This window comes from Tubulanus polymorphus, chromosome 4, assembly GCF_964204645.1.
Source record: "Tubulanus polymorphus chromosome 4, tnTubPoly1.2, whole genome shotgun sequence".
In the NCBI taxonomy this organism is placed as follows: domain Eukaryota; kingdom Metazoa; phylum Nemertea; class Palaeonemertea; order Tubulaniformes; family Tubulanidae; genus Tubulanus; species Tubulanus polymorphus.
Genome location: NC_134028.1, coordinates 5,459,576 through 5,479,692, shown reverse-complemented (window position 1 = coordinate 5,479,692; position 20,117 = coordinate 5,459,576). Strand labels below are relative to the sequence as shown.

General features: G+C 37.7%; 4 protein-coding genes across 10 annotated transcripts; 1 reads left to right on the top strand and 3 right to left on the bottom strand.

The window, feature by feature from the left end:
- The first annotated feature begins 303 nt into the window (after nt 1–303).
- LOC141904142 (uncharacterized) lies at nt 304–9,123 on the top strand. 7 transcript variants are annotated; one of them, XM_074792665.1, is made up of 8 exons: nt 304–367; nt 5,064–5,497; nt 5,894–6,076; nt 6,211–6,287; nt 6,768–6,861; nt 6,982–7,145; nt 7,242–7,323; nt 7,760–9,123. In XM_074792665.1, the coding sequence occupies exons 2-8, from the start codon at nt 5,080–5,082 to the stop codon at nt 7,906–7,908; spliced, it is 1,167 nt and encodes a 388-aa protein (XP_074648766.1). In that variant the 5' UTR covers nt 304–367; nt 5,064–5,079; the 3' UTR covers nt 7,909–9,123. The 7 variants fall into 7 exon arrangements, with proteins under 7 accessions (XP_074648766.1, XP_074648770.1, XP_074648769.1 ...); XM_074792669.1 differs by having other exon boundaries at nt 333–367; nt 5,068–5,497; XM_074792668.1 differs by lacking the exon at nt 304–367 and adding an exon at nt 1,907–1,961.
- Nucleotides 9,124–9,716: 593 nt separating this feature from the next.
- LOC141903437 (uncharacterized) lies at nt 9,717–10,580 on the bottom strand. The gene is made up of 3 exons (XM_074791553.1): nt 10,456–10,580; nt 10,131–10,257; nt 9,717–9,904 (listed from the first exon to the last, which is right to left on the bottom strand). The coding sequence occupies exons 1-3, from the start codon at nt 10,570–10,572 to the stop codon at nt 9,717–9,719; spliced, it is 432 nt and encodes a 143-aa protein (XP_074647654.1). The 5' UTR covers nt 10,573–10,580.
- A 1,468-nt stretch (nt 10,581–12,048) lies between these two features.
- On the bottom strand, nt 12,049–14,064 carry LOC141903433 (plasminogen-like). Its single transcript, XM_074791549.1, has 5 exons — nt 14,022–14,064; nt 13,586–13,784; nt 12,850–13,109; nt 12,580–12,725; nt 12,049–12,210 (listed from the first exon to the last, which is right to left on the bottom strand). The coding sequence occupies exons 1-5, from the start codon at nt 14,062–14,064 to the stop codon at nt 12,049–12,051; spliced, it is 810 nt and encodes a 269-aa protein (XP_074647650.1).
- Nucleotides 14,065–14,618: 554 nt separating this feature from the next.
- LOC141903165 (eukaryotic translation initiation factor 3 subunit L-like) lies at nt 14,619–19,972 on the bottom strand. The gene is made up of 16 exons (XM_074791187.1): nt 19,899–19,972; nt 19,481–19,520; nt 19,209–19,347; nt 18,831–18,910; nt 18,679–18,740; nt 18,506–18,575; nt 18,354–18,427; nt 18,154–18,234; nt 17,781–17,871; nt 17,461–17,615; nt 17,065–17,235; nt 16,127–16,360; nt 15,625–15,756; nt 14,991–15,122; nt 14,824–14,904; nt 14,619–14,734 (listed from the first exon to the last, which is right to left on the bottom strand). Exons 1-16 carry the CDS (start codon nt 19,938–19,940, stop codon nt 14,699–14,701), a joined length of 1,620 nt encoding a protein of 539 aa, XP_074647288.1. The 5' UTR covers nt 19,941–19,972; the 3' UTR covers nt 14,619–14,698.
- Between the last annotated feature and the right edge of the window lie 145 nt (nt 19,973–20,117).

Sequence of the window (20,117 nt, the reverse complement as noted above, 5' to 3'; positions counted from 1 at the left end):
CGTCCATGATTCTGAATTTCCTATTTCTTTTCATTGCCTTTCAAAACTTAGAGATTGTTTATGTGCTTCTCTAGTTAAAATGCATCTGACACCTTCTCCCTTGGGAACCTCCACCGACTCGCGCTAAAATGGATCTGGGGACCCACAGTTTTCGTTTGAAAACTAGTTTGTGTTGATTCCTGCTTGAGCAAATGTGCGGGATATAGCTATTTGAGTTGTGACTCTGAAGGCGCCTTTGATACCGGGTATGGCAAATTGGGGAAAACCCGAGATTAAAAAATAAACATTACATACGCCGCTGACGCTATACTACCCACGTACGTAGACCTACATAACATATATCTCACAATTTTTGCCAGTCAACCCGGTAAGTACATATTCCTGGTTATTCAGTTGACAATTTTCAATAAAATGTGATGTAGGATGTAGGCTAATGGGATTATGGTACAATTAATATTAACGGCATTTTAGAGGCATTTTTCTTTGTGTGCATGTCCTACCAAATGGAGGCATTGAGGACAGAATATATGTAATGATACTCTGTTTATACATGTCCATGATGTATCCAAATTTAGCGGTATTAAGTACCTTCCGTATTTGGAATATGACAAATGTGCGGGAATCTTTATTTCATTATTGAGTGATTTATTAGTGTAGTATCGTATCATTCGTTGGTTTAACAGTCACCATGACCTCACAGTTCAGGCCCGTAGCGTGATGGGATCTGCGGGTGGCTTCGTATGATTGGATTTTGAAGAAAGGTATTGGCCCTCGCACAGAATAGAATAGAACATAATGAAAATATAGAAAATTTGATGCTCAGATAACCTCTGAGCGATTTCCGTTGATATAAGGAAATTCTGAACAAATTTTATACATGTTGTAATAGTTCTAAAAAGGTAACGTTTACTGCGCAGGTGATATTCCTTTCAGAGCGCAGGGCGGATTTAGCTTTTGGGAAAAGTTGGGGCGTACATTCAGAATGGGCTTGCTACTGACATGCGTTTATGACCCGTAATGACGACTTAGAAAATGTTGCTAATTTTAGAAAATAGATGTATCTAGGTGCATTCTAAGCACTCTCCTGAGTTGAAATATGGAATGAAATGTGCTCACAATTTCACCATTTCTAAAAAGAACCTTGGCGAGAAAATTCCATGGTCACTTGTTCGAAAAAAAGGGGGTCGCGGATCCCGCCACTGGAGCGGAACTAAATTTTTCATACGAATTCTGAACCCGACACTACGGACAAGAAACTCTAAAGCTGAGAACTTTAGGGGATCTTAAAAAAAAATCTGTTCGGTATTATCAAAAATTCATATTATGAATATTTGGTATTATCTATTACGTTGTCAAAAATTTCCATTTGAAACTCACAGACTATAACTAATGTGTAGTTAGTAAATTTACTAAAGTATACTTTGAAGTATATATAGAGTATCTTTTTATGTTACAAGCAACATCAACCATTGTCCAATTCACAGCCTAAAAATGCGCCATTTATCTCCATTCTTATTCTCATTCCATCAAATACCACACAATATTTACTTCATTAGATCCGAACAAAACAGCAAGATAAGATTTTTCGGTTGGGTTTTAATGCTTTTTCTTTCTTCGGGAGTCAACTCTTTATTTTGCATAATTTTATACACGCATTTTTTCAACACAACTACGCGCGTACATGCGTCGCAAGATTAAAGATGGCCGACAAGTTTATGTTCATAAATAGCTGGATAAAGCGCTGTGTATAATGAATTGAATGTTGCAATAGATAGGAAGCTTCCTGAAATATGGGAGTCTATTACATCATAGTGATATTTTCGGCAGAACTATGTATGGGAAACAAGCGTAAATATTTACATAACTTAGCGGATACTCGGATTCCTCCTAGCACGCTGAGCTGAACTAAAAACATTTTGTATTATATATTACACTACGGGGATTTCTTATGAATTCAAAAGGTACTGGTCAAGATGACAGTTCATCCTCGAAAATTTCTCTATCGACGATCAACCGGCAAGACATGGTACAATATCAAATGAGGCTTGTTCGGTTAGAAATACAGGCTGTCTCCGAAAATGTGTTGCCCAAGCTTTAAGGTTACTAAGGCCATCTTTTCAATTACTTGGAGTGCGGATCCGAATCATCAAAGTGAAAAAAGAATTACTTTTTTAGTCCGCGTTTTCATCACAATACATTCAATAGAATTTTTTTTTCATTATGTCCGTCTTGATTCTCGATCTAGTAACTTGTAAAAGTTATGTTCATCTTGATTTTCAATCTCATGATTTGCAAAAAAGTTAGTTTTTCTTTTCATTCGCCTATCATTCGAATCAAATTCATCACAATTTTCACTCCTTTTGTATTTTTTCTGCAGTCCTTCCGAGTTTTAATGTTGAAAATAACCAAATGATAAAAATGTTTATCTTTATTTTTTCCTGTTCCCTTCCATTTTAAGACGCCTATGATAACAAAAATGTTATTTCTATATTTTCCCTTCGCCCTCTAACTTTTTCCTTGAAAAATACCCGTACTCCAAGCTAGTCGAACCAAAAACTACGAATTTTATTGAGGAGAAATCTGTCTCGGTTGTTTTAATTCGAAGTCTCAAATCATGTCAAATGGTAGCTGATCTTTATCGATAAACATACACAATGCAATAATCCTTATTTTTTATATTGGTTCTACTCCATTTTAATGGCCATTCAAAAACACGGTAGTGCTCAAGTCTACCAATTTTACCCGCCAAATTTAATTTCAATTTTGTTTGATGAATAATTAATCATAAAGCTATGGTAACACATGTTCGGGGGTAGCGAACGAACCCCTAAAATTTTCAAAGTGCCCTTCAAGTGTCAACAATTGGGTCAAGATTTTTCGAAATTTAGATGTAATCTTCATGTTTTTTAACGAAAATTAAAAAGTAATTCATTATCAAATGATTTATTCAGGTACCCGAACACCGTACCCGTATTTAAGATCTATCCTTTTTCAACTGGAAAGTGCTCTTTTTCTTGAAATAGAATTGCCCCTCAAAAAAGCTCGGCACGGGCCTGCACCTATCAGTGTTTCCGTAATGTTTGCTTTTACTACGTTGTCCACTCCAAAAATCTTGGCTCCAACCTAAAGATGAGAACAATATTTCTGGCTACCACCTGCAGGCGTGGATCCTAGGGGAGCAATTCTTGATGACTAAACAGTTTCTCTGTGAAATCGATGTATGTAAATTGTGAACAAACTTTCAAAATGCAGCTGCATCTATATTTTCAAATTTTCCCGGGGAAACCCAGATCCCCGCCAATCGCTTCCACGTATGGTACCCTTTCCATAAGCTTGATCTGCATTCGATCGGGCTCGACTGTATTCGTTCGTGGATTTATTTCATCGTTTGTGTTCGGGATTAGATCGGGACAATGTTCCACTGCAGGTATGAATAATCGGGTCGTTTGTTGTGATAGACCCGTTGCTATGAGACAAAAAAAAGATAAATCCCGCCTAGCTGCTGGATAAACAGGAAAAACCCCGATCTTAAATTAGAAACATCATTCTGTCTGGTCTGCAGCTAGATCTAGTCTGTTTAGTGTTTGGATCCTGCCGGATGAGGGTTGTAGTCCCGAAGCCCTATTTTGAATTGGGGTAAGCATGATTTTAGCGACACAGATGATATATTTGAATATGCTCTGTCTATCATGTCATTAGTTTGGTTGACGTCACCACTAAGAGATCATTATAAGATAGGAGGGGAAGTACCTAGCGAATATATAGGACAGGTTTGTACGCTGAGTATTAAGGAAGTAATGTATATCTAACTATTGTTCAGTTTCTTAACGTTGATAACAATGCATTTTTCTGCGCTCTTATCACCGCCTAAAACTGGTCATAATTATGAGAGCTATGCATATAATAGATATGTTGGTTAACGTGAAATAAAAAATGTTGTTTTTTCGTACATTCTTTAGTTTGTCGTTCTTAGTCCGATGAACGATACCGCAACACAGGACTTTCAGTCATATTTTTCCTGAATTTCCTTTGCATTGTTTTTCCTCGTCCATGAAATCTCGAAACCTGAGAACATGTAACCCGAAAATGTAGATATCCGAAATTAAAAGCTTTTAAAGGAAATATATTAAAATACCCGTACAACGAATTAGGCGTTATAAAGAATGGTTTTTTCCATTGGATTTAAGTTTAATTGATCAAATTTGTTCTTTGAAAAATGTTGGCGTTTACAGAACAGCATGGCATTAAAAAGGATGGCGTTATAACGGACTTTGACGGTATAATATATATTCTTCCTCTTTTCAACACTTTAAGCTATGAAATAGATTGATGGCGTTGAATGGTATATTTATTTATAGAAAACAGTAATTGATTCAAAGTTTTAAGATAAGATCGGTAAACATCAACACGCCAAAATCATAGGCGTCTGCGTCACCAGCGGGGGGGGGGGGCTTTTTTAAATCGAAGTTCCTCTCGTACAGAAAAAGAATGTGTTCGATCGTTTCAGAGCACATCATAAATCAAATGCCGTTATTTATATCTAATTCAAACTATTGCCAAATTATCGTCCCACGCTCCTTGTGGGCGTGCAAATCATGTGACGTTGGGTGTGAAAATAGGTCACCATATTACAAGCCCGATATCTTGGTGCACTTGAATCGCTAAGAGTTTTCCATTTGAATCCGTACATCTGGTGAAATGCAGTCCACTAGAAATAAGTTTTACGCCGTACATAAATCATTTAACCGAAAACCTATTTTTACTTTGGACCCTGAGCTCCAGGCTACGTGTTTATTTTTGATACTGAGTACCGTTGGGGGAAACCATTTTCTAAAAATAATACAACCTGGTAGTCAATCCCGGTAACGCCAGTCTTTTCATTGACTTCAATGCATTCTTCCTGCGTATTTTCCATTAGTTTTTATTTTCAACATTTCGTACATATAATAACGCGCTAACGAACTGGAGTGTTAACTTCTACTACCCCGGTAATCGACACGCTTTAAAACGAGTCATATCACGAGGTAAATCGAGACATTTTTTATTGGATATCTATTTTGCAGATAGACTGAATCCAAAATGCCGTACCCGCGTAGAGCAGCTTGTAAAATCGTAGATTACAGCCAGTTTGATGCTGGGGATGTCGATGTAGATGATGATGACGTGCACGATCCGTCCTGGCAAGCGCCGGACGAAACTTCACCAGGCCACCACCACCGAAACCACCGACGACGATCAAGACGAACCAGACCGAGCACGTTGGTTCATAGTCGCGATGCGAGTCCGGCAGAGACTGACGAATTCTCGGCGTACGGTTCGTCGGAACGGTTGCGGTTGCGACCGTGGCTCGTCGAACAAATAGACAGCGGTCGCTATCCGGGATTGACGTGGTTGGACGACCACCACACGCTGGTGCAAATACCGTGGAAACACGGTTCTCGCCAGGGTTGGAGAATCAGCGATTGTTGTCTGTTTAGGAATTGGGCCATCCACACAGGTAATTCTTCGGAGAATGCATACATCTTCCCCTAACATGCTCGGCACCAGACCCCGTTAGGGGAATAGTGCTGTTCTAAGTGACCGCACCCTAAAGATTTACCTCTTCAATCCAATTCTACACTAGTCTTAAATATTTTGGAGGTTTTTCAATTGGAATAAAGTAGAATACCCAAAACTATGGTCTCAAATATTTTGGAGGTTTTTCAATTAGAATGAAGTTGAATAAAATGATAATCTTATGAATATAAAATAATGCAAATTCACGGGAACGAGAATTTTATGCATTTATGCTTTTGTTAAAATGATTCGATTTTTGCATCATTTTGCGGTTTCGAATATTTCATCTCTCAAAAGTAATGACGACGTCGTTGTTTTTATACCATTCTATGAACAGGAAAGTTCCAGAAAGGGCGTGACAAAGCCAACCCGAAACGTTGGAAGGCAAATTTCCGATGTGCTCTGAACAGTTTAGCGGATATTGTCGAAGACAAAAAACTTTCGCGAAAGAAAGGATGCGATGCGTTCAAAGTTTACAGATTCGAGCCGAATAAAAGGAAAGGACCGATACTGCGTCGCAGTGAGTATGAAAATAATGAAATGCATATAGGCCTATACTTCGGCAAATTACTGGTAATATATAAGTTAAGAAGTTACCAAAACATTTTCCGGCTATCAAAATCTCATTCATCTTATGTGTTAATTTTCATTCAGACCGTCAACGCGTTTCAAGCGGTGGTGCCCAATTTGATATTGAAGAACTGCCTCTGCGCGATACAACCGTTTACAAAGTATGTACGAAAATGTGTCTATGCACCTGGAAGGCGAAATTATCGAAATATACTCAATTCCGAGTTCCCCTTCAAGTATGGTACTCGACATTTATCCAGGGGTATGCTGAATTTTGGGTACTGTATACTTGCTTTACGATGCTCAGCATCGTAAACATGAGTATACCCGAGAACATTGGCGCCCACTCAGATGTGGTTCGGCCATTTTGTTGCAACGAAAACCAACATAAACTTTTATCCACAAAAGATATTCAGAATTGCGCACTTGATGCTCGCCAAGTACCATACCAGTGAGTTTGGTACATTTTGATACATTCGCCTTGAAGTTGAAACTTTAAAATCTAACCAACTGCTGATAATGTCTCCCTACCATGCCATGCAATGATATTCATTTCATTTCATAACTAAACGAAATTTTCTTCAATTGAATTATAAGAATGCAATTTAAAGAATTTTTCGATTAATCTGTTGTCTATACAGCAAGATCTAGACCTAGACTCTGCTATTGAAAATGCAACGGACGGTGAACTTAACATGACAACACAGACGGGCAACAATATCTTAGATAATGAAGGCAAGTCAATAAAATAGGCATTCCTGAGTCGCAGGTCCTCGTTGTTGCGCGTACAATTCGTTTTATTCTTTGAATTAGCCTTTTTTATGTGAATATATCAATTTTCTTCTTTTCTTTTAGCTTGGTCAGACATTCCGTCCTGTATGACTGATTCAGACATTCCATCCCCAGACAGCGGCTTAGGCGACGACAACCAGGAAATGATCGTTTTAGACCGTGAAATCGAGCCGGATGATAGCGGGTTAACTCACCCAGTGCCAGAAAACGATGAAGAACTGGCCAAGGTATTCATATCGAGACTATAAACTTCAGTATTTCAGTATTTTTACGTCGGTACGGATGCACGTCATTATGGTTTGTGAATTCATCATATATTTCAGATGATTATGGAAATAGTTGATTCGAATGGCAGCAGGGGCACTGTTATCGTAGATTATGACGAGTCATGTTTGATGGAAACCGGTAAGAACCGAGGAAATGTGGTTCTCAAATGAAATATATGTCATATTGTCGTATAAACCCAAAAAGTCGTGCCTTTGGTTCCAGGGTCGACACCAGAGACCTATGTTGTGGGAAGCACAACTTATAAAAAGATGGCATAATCCACGACAAACGAGAGGAATGTGGGGGTTGATCCCCCAGAAAAATTTGAAAATTAACTGCTTTCTGGTGCATTTTCCAAGCAATAAATGAAGTCCTGATGCAATGTGCTTTCTAGAAAATTTACTGCATTCAGATGCAGTTTCCAGGAGAATTTTGTGACGGCAGTACGTGGCTACAGTGCTACCCTCTGAACCTACATGTGGGTTCCATAGTTTCGGGGTTTTTATTGGAAATTAATTTACGATATTGGATTGAGACTTTATTTAATAAGTACGTATTTTATTCTCGCCGACAGCACCATCTTTGGTATTAACGAAACAAGAGCTAGAAGATCACACCTATTGTAACAGTCAAACTATGGAACTCCTTCACAGCCACTCACTGGCAGAACTTATGGCAGCACCTAGTCTCCGCAGTAATTACTTGCATGATCTGAATTATTAAGAGAAAATGCCTTCGCAAAATAAAGAGAGTAGCATAACTTGCATGTGGTGCAATTTCTGTATGTATATTTAAAAAGAGCGAGAATATCGAATTATAGAAAAACTTTGTGCTAAAAACAGTGCAATTATCATCATGGATTTTAGTTTGAAAGATATCAACGGTCATTTTTTGCTTAAACGTGCAACTAATACTGTACTTTTTCAGCGTGTATATAGATGAATTAGTTGAATTTACCACGTACGGTCAGTTACGGCCGGTATGACCGTTGATGGTCATTTAATTGTAACGGGATAAACATTTTCAATGTAATATGATTTTGCGGGTAGTGCAAAAAGAATTCATAATATGTTTTGTCGATATGTTTTTATATTTCCGAAAAAGAACTTGTTACAATTAAACCATTGTATTTCCCGGTGAAAATTACTACATAGCCCTATATATATGTAGGTAGATTTGGTAGATCTTAACTAGATTAAAACATATATCATATTTATCTGCCAATTACGTGTTCTTACGTATATGTGCATGTATGTTGGTATTTTATCTGCTGATATCGTCATTCTCGAATAGGGCTTATCTGAACCCATTTAGTTCGACGTTGATCGGTAAAAATAAGTTCATTTCCAATGACTGTTACGATATAGGGCAGAATTAAGTTAACGCATAACTAACGCGTTCATCGGTCCATTGCCATATTACTGAACATGAGTACCTCAAATGAATAATTTTGTACCATGACCATGGACATTGAAATTAGTCGTTTGCATTAGTTAGGTCCGTGTTGTTTGGAACTCGGAAAAAATTCGGATGTATAAATGAAAATATCATTACTGAATTTTACCTTTATTATGACTATATGATATGTATGAATATCTTTGACATCGAATTTTCATCCTCCTGAGATATTAACATCATGTGTTCATTTTCTACTTGCATATATATCTCTTTTAACGGTAATGAGTCATTCTCAACTCAAACCAGTGAATTGGGCAAAGGGCATTTTAACTGTATGATTAATGTGTATTTACTAATATACAATTATAATGTCACAATTCTTAAGATTTTAGCCCATTACCGAGCCACGTTTCATAACGGTTTTCGATTTGTAGGACGACTGTAAGACTGTTCAAAAGATTCTTTTAGATGTACATACATAATATCGTATCGACTGTAGATTTGCATAGGTCAGTTTTTATTCATCATCGCGTGCCAGGGTTTGATTGCATCCCGATCCAAGAAATCTAGGGCAATGTAATAGACCAATGAAGGGTCTGCGGCCAGGTTTAGTGTTGGTGTGAGCTTCGGCGGGAGGCATACAAACCCTGGCAATCGAGGATGGTTTTCATTATGAATTCATTTGTTGTAGATAATTTCAATGATATAACTAAATATACTATACGCGTATGTATCTTAATTATTATGGGTATCATATATTCCAATCGAAATCGAAGTGGTTACATATATTTATAATTATAAGCCATATCAATAAACTCTACGTAAAACGTATTGCCATTTGTCGTTTTATGTATTATAATCTTCGCGTTTCAAATGCCGTCTCCCGTGAACAGTTATCCTGGGATAGAGTAGAGTTACGTGGCCTTCCCTGCAGTAAACAGCGCCGTAGTTTTGCTCGGTTACGACTATTGTCATTTAATGTGTAATTAGTTACGCGACAACACAACTGAAACCGGAAATGACTCCGTGAAATGCAGTAATAAACAACGTCGATAACGCCACCTATAGAGCAATTATATTCACTACTAGAATGGTAAAATCGCGATATATAATGCTATCCACCCTGTGATAAATTATATTAGTTGACACATGTTTGGGTGGCTGTGTGCACAATCGTGTTCTTCTAGCTGTCCATTATTGATAACAGCGCACAGCTTGTTAACCGGATTGTTTTTCCAAAACGACCCATTGACCACCGGCCCTTGTCCGTTGTGCCATCGCATCGGATCCGTTTTCACTTCTCGATAAATGGCTACGTAAGCTGCAAAACAACAAACAGCGAACACTGAATATAATGAATCATTTTCTAGATAATTCTTTCTATTTCGAAGAATACGATACACAGACATCTTTATCCCAGCCGAAAAATGCTACCTCTAAAGGTTATCTTTTTGATATATATCTTGAGTCAAACAATTTTTCTAGAAGTGATTATCATGTGAGAATTTTTAAGAGAGGCCAATTCTTCTAGTGTGTTCGTCTTTTACCCTTGGTGTTAGCGGAAGCTGCTTTCAATAAATCGAATTCACTGGGCGTAACCGCTGATGCTAGTTCGCTCCCTGGATCACAGACTCTCGCACCAGACGAAACTGCATACGTGGGCAACGCTTTCACCTGAAACAAAATCGGAGATAATTTTTGCGTCTTTGCACAGAATCTTGTCACAGACCTACACACACAATGTCAGAAATGTCAAAATTGAATTAGTTTGAAAAGACTATACGTCCAAAATATGCAAATTTTACATTTTAACAAGAAGTTATCAGCGTGAAATTGCAAATTTGTGATAGAATATCTGAGAAAGTTGTTTACCGTTATGTGTAGGCCTAAAGTATAAAACTGCTTTTTACTGGCCGTTGATGGTCTTTCCAAACTGGAAGCCGCTCCTTCGTGCAGCGTACACGATGATGACTCGCTGTTGGAGTTCATTTCGAAAATAAATGCCGTACAATTTGACGGTATCATATCGCAGTAAATGGAACAGTGAATCCGAGATCGCGTTGTGTACCGCGCAATCATGCCGTTACTTAAAAAAGCCGTTTCGTTTACCAAACTATATTTTCTCGCCGAGATTCCGGTTGTCATTATAAGCAGCACCAGCATCGCGATGTAGTCCATTTTATTTGTTAATTTACGTCGATGTAGTGAAGTATTCCATTGAACAAAAAATACTAAGCATCCGAGAACACAATTTTCGAAAGAAACTTCAATTCCGATATATTCAAACATAACTATAGAAGTACTCGTCCGATCCCGTCATAATCGGCTCTTAGCTGCAATTCGTTCTATTGAATGCGCCTATTCATTAGTGTTGGTTGGTGAAGAGAGAAAAAATTAATCAACATCACCTATACATTTACGGCGCGTCCACGCTCTTCGTGTTTGATTATCGAGACTTGCATTATCTCGTATGCCGATGGTGATAATCTTCCGAAGCTTTTACATCACGCGACACGAAAAACACGAAACGCTCACTGCGCGGTTAATCCGACTATTCAAGTCTGGTAAACCCCAATCGCATGATGGTAAATATTTCACGATAACAAAAACATTTTCGTAGATGTCAATCATTTCAAAAATAAATTCAAATCGCTCCTTCTTAACCCGTCATAGACAGGCAAATTTCGTCGGTGGATCGATTTTTGCCGAATTTTGCAGCTTAGGCCTTTTATTTATTACTTGGGGTCCGGATGTTTTCAAGAAAAGATGGCAGTGTGGAGAGAGAAAATAAAATTCATTGAAAAATGGAAGGGAACAGGAAAAATAATTAAAACTATTTTTTTCAATCACTTGAGTATTTTCCACATAAAATCTCGGAAGGACTGCAGAAAAAAAATTAGAAAGGAGCGAAAATTGTGATGAATTTGATTAAAATGATGGAAGAATTGAAAAAAAATCCTTTTTTGCAAATCATGAGATTGAAGATTGAGATGAACAAAACCTTTACAAGTTACTAGATTAAAAATCAAGACGGACATAACAATAAAAACGAACAGAATTTTTTATTGAAAAATTCTGATGAAAACACGAAGGAGGCACGAATTCGATTGCAGAGGGTTTTTACGGCCAGTTAATTATTCGCTCGAAGAAATTCACTCAGTCTGTCACTAGCTAATTTCTACCTGTCGATTTTTATGTTCATACAGTGTTCTTTAATCTCACGCAAAGCTCAAATGGATACTCCTACAAAGGAAATGCCAATCGATTTATAGAAATGTGAATTTCATTATTTAATCCGAGAATTCTGTATCCTGCAATTAGTACAATTTCCGTTTATTTCATTGTAGAGATTATTCTCAATTGGAGCTTCGAAATTAGACAGGCTACCACTTGAAAACTATCGAAAAAATAAAAGCTTTGCTATGTACATTAGATAATGATTTATTGAAGCGTTCTCTAACACTTTCATTGAGACGCCATTACTGCTTTGACCCAACCCAGGTATAGATTGAGCCTGACGTATATCCCTGGTTTGCGCACTTCAGCACAGCCAATGCCGAATGAAACGATACCATATTGTTCGTAGATTCCGTTATTTTCGCATACCAGAGGTCCGCCGCTGTCCATCTATAATAAAACATTATAAGTATTCATTCATCGTCCATAAAATTGGATTTGTTGGTTATTGGTGGCTGTCGTATACGTATTGTGCCGATGTCCCTGATTTTGGAATCTCTCAAACCGAGTTTCTATGACTAAGTTACTTTTCCTACTCTGAAAAATATTCCTATTCACTGAACGGACTATATCTTTACACATAACTACTTGTACATGTATAACACGGATAGAAAACAGATGGAAACATGAAAAATGATATAAAATAAGTAGTTATGCAGAAAAATTAGCAGGCCAGTTTTGGTATTCCAAACTGGAGCGCCCATGCTTCGTTTTTGCCAGTATGGGAATTATGATACAAACTCCAAACTATCCAAATACCTTGCAAGCGTCGTGGCCTCCCATCTCGTAGCCAGCACATAACATAGATTGTCGAATCGCTCGGCCGTAGTAATCGGACTGCCTACAAGTTGCCTGGCTAACTATCGGTACCATTGCCTGTTTCAGGTTTCCGTGAAAACTAGTTCCTGAAAAGGTGAATAAGTATACAAATGTTCAACAAAGCCAATATACTACATTTTACACAAAGAATTGCTAAATTCTCCGAAACAGCGACTGTATTTTCATGCTCAAATAGAGAGAGTTTCTGACCGTGCGTAAGTCCCCATCCAGTCACATAGCACATCTTCCCTGGCTTTGGTGGTGCAGTCGGAAGGCAAATCAAGGATACGCGGTCGTTTAACTGGGCTGGACGCGATAATTTGATTAAAGCGATATCGTGACCGGATGTCGGTGAACGGTATCGCCTGTGAATGATGATTTTCGATACTTGAATCAATTGCTCGAAGGGTTCTTTCGATGTTTTCGTGTGTTTTCCCAGAGCAATTTTGTAGAATCTCGGGCTACGAATTCTGTTTAGAAAAATTTGATCAAACTATATACGTATAGAATCAGTGAATTATGCTGCATAACCACGATTGATAAGACGCTATATCCGTATCGTGACGAAAATACTAACAGAATTCCATTATAATGACGAAAAATGAAGTCGGAAAATAGAAATTTAACTAAACGTTATACATATAACATAAACAGAATCCCACAATAATGTCCGAAAATGTTCACTTGAGCTAAGTTTAGTTTAGGACTAGTAGTTTATTCAACTTTTCGACTATATCCTAATAGTAATTTTTCAGGAATATATACAGTATTCCAGAAGATGTCTATTTGAATATAGTCGAAAAGTTGAATAAACTACTAGTCCTAAACTAAACTTAGCTCAAGTGAACATTTTCGGACATTATTTTTCGACATTATTGTGGGATTCTGTTTGTGTCAAATTTCGATTTTCCATGCTTAATTTGCAACGGAACTTATAAACACGTACTCGTCGAAACAATGAGCTGCGCTGAGCACCCATTCAGGGTGTATCAACGATCCTCCGCAATATTGCTTGTTGTCAGCTCTTCTCAAACCGGCCATCCAAGGCCAACTTCCAGATATTACTTCGCTACCACCGACAATTCGAAATCCGTTCTCTCCATTCCCATATTTATGTTTGATGGCCGGATTGCCGCACTTCTGGGCTGAGAATGAGTGTTATTCAAGATTAAGAAGTTTGTGAAGAAATTACAAAGAGTTTACACGATAAACAGTATAAAAATTCGGTTTATAAATGAAAAAATTTTCGAACTGATCATATGAGATTTCAACAGTAATTTGATGGTTATTTACGTCCAAATGATGATAAGCTTGATTTATCGACGAATAACGATACCGTTAATTATATTTCGTAGTCTATTTCTATTAGTTGGTCAACTCACCACTGATATACCCGACCAGTAACAAAACCAGCACTAACTTCATGTTCACGGCTTCGTGTTAACCAGTTAACGTGCATCCATCTTTTATTCAATAAAAGCTCCGTGACTTATCTTATCAGTCCTTCCTGCGCTGCATTTACAAGTTCAGCCTTGAACGTTATTCACAATAGGGTCCAAACAAATTAGGCAAATAAAGGAAACGTGTTCATCAGTGCGGGAATAGGGATCCTGGAGGCCTAACACTAAGGGAACTTTATGGGCTGTATGCATTTGAATTGAGAAAGGGTTCAAACGCTTTCGGTTTTATATTTGGAAAACTAGATCAGCCAACTACATACGTAACCCTAAGCAGGGATCCTCGAATGTTCAAACACCAAGGGTTACTTTATAAGCCATCCACGTTCTTTCAAATGAATAGGACTGAGACAAGGTTCAAGTGCTAATCGGCCTAAAAAGGAAAACGTACCGTAATCCACAGACGTTCTTCACTAGAGAAATAGTTATAGAAAGATACTTTAGTGAAGGTCTACGAACTACATTTTTCATCCTGATCAACCATTCATAAGTAGTCAATAAAATGATCTAAACGCAATATATAGTTCTATAACCAATTTATTTATTTTCTTCATTCTCTTGACAATGCAATTCATTTGAAAATTTGTGAATCTTTTCTCCATCTATTTGGCTCCGACCACTTTCAAATTCCTGTTGATCTAAAAACAGATATGTCAGTGTTAGACCTATAGCGTCGATTAATCGCTCAGCCGGATAAAACTTAGTGAAAACGACAAACAAATTTTACCTCTTCAAACTTTAAAATCTGTCTGATAAAGAAATCTCCATAACGTCTGGCTACCTTCGTATCAGCTATATGGATCATATCCTACGAAAGAACAAAGGTACTTGCTGCCATAAATGTGCATTATATCTGGAGCAATAAAGATGTTCAGATGTTTAGTAATATCTTACCTTGTCGATGTAGAAATCTACTTCCGATGCGCTCTGAAATTCACCCTCCAATCCGCTGGTCCCTTTAGTCCAAACCAGATTCTTCATTTTATGTTTGAAACACATGAGATGCGTTCTCAATTCCTCTTCACTCTGAGATTAAATTAACGTGGAAAAACTGAATTCCGGTAGATAAAACACGCAATAATTCTAGGACAACATTCCTTCCCTCATGGATTTGAAAAATTGATTTTCTTTAGATTAGAAAGAACGGAGTACCGGCACTGCTACTGTAGCAAGTAAGGATTCAGCGACAACCGACCAGGTTCGCTAGAAATTACTGGGTAACCACTTCAATTTCTTCTAAATTCATTTCAATTTGAATCAACTAGTTAGCAAATGAATTATCAGTGAAATCTATACCGAGAAAGTGAATCATACATCTATCTAATGTCTTGTTTGATAATATTTGCATTTGGAAGCCTAAAGATCTGGTTTAAATTTAATGAACTAATTTGCACTACAATGCAGTGAATTGTTGCGCCATCTCACTGGTGCGTGCAGGTATCCCACTGCTATTGTCCTGATGTGAAGCAAAATAGAACAGTGCCCACTCTATAAGCCCCACATTAATGGAATGTATACTAACGCTCACCATTTCCATGAATGCTGATAATTTCGCGATCGGGAGAGTCGTGTACAACTTCAGATAACTCCTGATCGTTGGCAGTATCTGTTGCTGGGCGACCTCTTCCATGAACACTTTCATCTGTTGTAAAAACGGTTCCTGAAATGAATTCAACGGTTTAAAGAAACGATCTATAGTATCTGCAGGGATACAAGAATGGGATTCTATGAGTGACCATACTGAAAAAAGACGGGGGTTAGATTTGTGAACTCAGGAATTTTCATATGTTCCACATCCTGTACAATTGGTTTTTCTTTCAGTACAAATTACCAGGATCACTTCGGGTAAAATACTGTAAGCGGTTACTGATTATTATCCAGACAAATTATAATAAAATTTCGCGAATTTAAATATTTTTCACAGATTTTTCAATTTTTTTTTTCATTCCCCCCCCACATTCTCGCAGACAATCAATTCTTCACAACGTTCAACGATGATCGGACCCTTAAAAACACTTTACTTCGCATACCTTATGTTGATTAGTATCCGGCGCGTCATAGTTCGGCGGTACCGGCGAGAGGAACTTCGGACAAGCGAACGAGAAACTATTCTCGTACTCGGTCGTGTCTCCTTTCTGCATGCGCAGCATTCGATCGCCGAATTTCTCGCGCAGCTGCGAATGAACGCTTTCATCGATTCTCATCGGATGCAGCACCAGAGAAATCGCTAACAACGTGTACATCTTCTCGTTCATCTTGTTCACCTGCAATTATATAAACGAGCAGATTCCTGTGGACTGATTCGAAGTTACTCATAAGATAGAATCTCAAACTAATGGCAGGCAAAGGTGCCACAGAATGGGATCTTCCATCAAGGCTATTGAAAATCATATCCAAATCTGTTTCACAACTTTATTAGACAGTGGCCACTTTTTTCCTTTGATTTGCTTTTTCTTTTTCCCCGACATTCACATTTTCCTGACTTAACCTGCTAAAATTCCAGTGAATTATGAATACTAAAATATGAATGGAAACCGATTCATACACCTAACTATCTCAACAAATTTCCCTGACTCATCCCTGTAGCAATTTAACAAAATTTCCTGACTTCTTTAACCCTTTCAGAGCGTCTACACCGCAGTGCGGTGTATAAATCGGTGGATTTTACTAGTACACTGCACTGCGGTGTATTGACGTAATTAGTTTCTATCTCTGTTGAAAGATGACAGCACATGTCAAACAGAGTGAAATATTAGAAACTAACGATACACCGTGCCGCGGTGTATACGCACTATAGTGGTACTCCCGTTATTCAGCACACTAGGTTGAAATTTTTCAAATTATCTTCAGCACTATAGGGTATTATTAAGTCAGCACTGAAAGGGTTAAAGAAAAGATAATTCCATAACCTTCCCCGATTGGCATTTTTGGTATTGAATGTTCCCCGTTCACGGTTAACTCATCTTACCTGATCGTACAGGTAAACGCGATTCTGCAGCATGTTTTTCGTGCGTTGTATGTAGAGTAAAATGTTCGAGAACGTACGAATCGAATCCTGATATCGTCGCATCATCATATAGGCGAATCCGACGTAGTAATAGGTCGTTATCTGACATCCCGGCACGCGAGAGTACATGTTCTGCAAATAGAAATGAAAAGAAATTATAGTCATACATCCAGCTGATTGGAGCATTTATTATGACTTTATAAACCGTAAGACTTAGCCGAGCATCTAACAGTTGTTCCAGAATGATCTAGCAGTATCCGAAAGATCGCGCGGTTTTTAAAAGGCATACCTGCCACCACAGTTAAATGCATAACAAGGGATTTTGAAATAGAGATTTCATCATTGATAATCAATTACCTTCTTGTTGAAGTCAATATTCTCGAGAACCTTCAAAGCCTGATAGTAATCGCCGAGCAAAGAGTGAAGTCTCAATAAACCGATCAAACTGAAATAGCCTAACATCTTGTACAGAGAATGTCGACCGAATTCACCCGCAACACTGTCTGGATCACCTACAATTAGACACATACACCTCATAATCTAGACTTTGATCACCGTGAGTGAATCCTCAATCAATCCATGTTTTCGATCAGCTCCTCTTTAGATGGATTCAGACTTCAATGACGCATATCATCAAATATGAACAAATGGACTATAAATCAAAAGAGTTAACATACCACCGCTGGTGTAGATTTCTAATTGTCTGTTTATGTTTGATTTATCGACTAAAGAATGAAGCACATTCAAAACGCTGTGTACATTCCATATCTGAAATATAGGCAAAACACCATTTTACGATCTAGATAAATGTAGCACCTGGGGCCGGTTGCATAGTCATGGCTTAGACTTAAGACCAGTCTAAGACCAACTCAGTTCTATAGCTAATCTAACCAGTCTTAAGATTTAAGACCACTTTTGGACTTAAGTCACGACTATGCAACTGGCCCCAGAAGCCTAAAAATTCACATATGTACAGTATAAGCATACCACAGACCAGTAAATCATGCCTACTTACTACAGATTACTTTTCTATCTAAGATGATTGCTTACCTTCGGGTTGCGTTTGAGGTTCTCGATTTCATCCTCGGTTTTCTTGTTTGTCTTTGACCGATACAGACTGAAACTTTGGAACTAAAAAGAGAAGAAAATTTGAATAAGACTTATCGAGTGTTTTATTAGCAGAAAACAACACTTCATCAACTGGGACAGTGTACTTTCTAAATATTGCAGAACCATGTATTCAGACCTACCTGATAAATAAACTCATCAATAATATCCCAAAGCCATTGATTCGGCAGTTCTAGAGGTACAGGGCCTTCAGCGTCTGAAAGAATCAATATTTAAAGAGACTTAAGCATAATTTGTTTCGAAAAATGGAAATTGATTACGAAGGCATACTCACTTAAAATATAGTTGAATAGATTACAATAGTTGTAATATGATTCAAGTCTCTGATTCAGAGATGGGCCAGACTGAAAAAATATGAAATTCGTCAGTTTTATTTTAAGTCTCAAATGGGAAAAAGGGGAAATACCTAATTAGGCAATAAATCAGAGCCAACAGAAAGAAGCTTACCGTTACTCGAGCATAGATGTGTCGATAGTACAATTCCTTGTATAAGATCAGGAAAAGGCCATCTGTAAATAAATGCATTCATTCATTTAGGAATAAGTTCTCAATTTTCGAGATGTTTTCTTGTTTCTAGAGAAATCAATATCATTAATTACCATCTTGTACGATAGGAGCTACATCCTCGGCCTCGGGCCAGGCGCTGTTCTTAAAGAAGTTGTCGGTCAATTTGTTGAAACTGAAAAAAATTTTAATCAGTTTTTAATCAATCAATTTATAATAATAATAATTCATTTTTCATTTAACTACATTTCCACGAATAATGACAATACAGAAAAATGGAGTAAAGTTAAATGAAGGTAATAGTGAGAGCCTTGGGGCTGTACAGGTCACTACACCTAGGTGCCTAGTACTAATTTGATATTTTGTTCGTTGATCAGGATATGAAATCACTTTGTAAGGTTTCATATCAATAGTAGTGGAACACTGGGGGCCCAGGAATCATCATGGGTGATGATTTCAACTGAGTAACTTACTCGGTTTCATAAGCTTTTTGAATTTCATACAAGTTTCCTTCGTTTATACAACGTTGGAAGTCTGTGAGGAATCTCTTGATAACCTCCGGTATAATGTAAGATTGGTGACGATCGTCTCTTCCATCATATCCGTAATCACCTGAAACGAAAATACGAGGATTCTATCAATTACTCAACTGACGATCCAGAAAATGATTTAAAATATTCTTTTGGTTATTAAGAAAAAAACTCTTTTCCAAAGAATCAGAGAATCAATCATAAAGTCTACCTACCATCATATTTGGAACCGTATGGCGTTACATATGGATCGTACTGAAATATAATCAGAAAACTGTTCATTTTAGATATCAACAAAGAAAGAGGACATTTTCCCATTATCACTATCATCAGCCTGACCAGCCTGAAAATTAAAGGACAGGTATACCCTAGAACCAAATAAATGGGGTTTGATGAATAAATATTCTCAGTGTTCTTGAACTCTTAGTTTGGGTAATACTGGGTAATACGAATCACACACATGCTTGTCAAAAGAAAGAAAAGGAGTATGGACAGACTAGCTCTAGACGACGACAGCCGGTGCTAATCATACGGATAAAAACGTCTTCAATTTACAATATTCCGATTTCAAATAAAACATTGACGAGAAAAGGTGCCAATAATCATATGCCCACGTTAACTGACTTAGCTTACCTCGACCTGTTCCACAAAATCTTCAGCAGAATTTTGCCACATTTTTTTTCTCCGGGTAGTGTAAGCTTCCGGGTTAGCGCGGTAGGTACTAAACCGAAGACGCGATGTGCGCCTCCAAAATCAAATCTACTTTATTCGGTCAGACTCGCTGTCGAGAGGACGACGGGTCCCCTGCCGCCGGCAATACAGAGACACGCTTTAAGTTAATATTAAAAAATA

Coding starts and splice junctions, on each gene's coding strand:
- LOC141904142 (XM_074792665.1), top strand. CDS start 5,080: ATGCCGTACCCGCGTAGAGCAGCTTGTAAAATCGTAGATTACAGCCAG. Junction 6,862..6,981: donor CAATATCTTAGATAATGAAG/GCAAGTCAATAA, acceptor CTTTTCTTTTAG/CTTGGTCAGACATTCCGTCC. Junction 7,324..7,759: donor GTCATGTTTGATGGAAACCG/GTAAGAACCGAG, acceptor TCTCGCCGACAG/CACCATCTTTGGTATTAACG.
- LOC141903437 (XM_074791553.1), bottom strand. CDS start 10,572: ATGAACTCCAACAGCGAGTCATCATCGTGTACGCTGCACGAAGGAGCG. Junction 10,258..10,455: donor CTTTAGGCCTACACATAACG/GTAAACAACTTT, acceptor ATTTTGTTTCAG/GTGAAAGCGTTGCCCACGTA. Junction 9,905..10,130: donor AGCTTCCGCTAACACCAAGG/GTAAAAGACGAA, acceptor GTTGTTTTGCAG/CTTACGTAGCCATTTATCGA.
- LOC141903165 (XM_074791187.1), bottom strand. CDS start 19,940: ATGTGGCAAAATTCTGCTGAAGATTTTGTGGAACAGGTCGAG. Junction 18,576..18,678: donor ACATCTATGCTCGAGTAACG/GTAAGCTTCTTT, acceptor ATATTTTTTCAG/TCTGGCCCATCTCTGAATCA. Junction 17,616..17,780: donor AGAAATCTACACCAGCGGTG/GTATGTTAACTC, acceptor GTCTAATTGTAG/GTGATCCAGACAGTGTTGCG.
- LOC141903433 (XM_074791549.1), bottom strand. CDS start 14,064: ATGAAGTTAGTGCTGGTTTTGTTACTGGTCGGGTATATCAGTG. Junction 13,785..14,021: donor ACTGGTCGGGTATATCAGTG/GTGAGTTGACCA, acceptor ACTCATTCTCAG/CCCAGAAGTGCGGCAATCCG. Junction 13,110..13,585: donor GCAGCTCATTGTTTCGACGA/GTACGTGTTTAT, acceptor TTTTCTAAACAG/AATTCGTAGCCCGAGATTCT.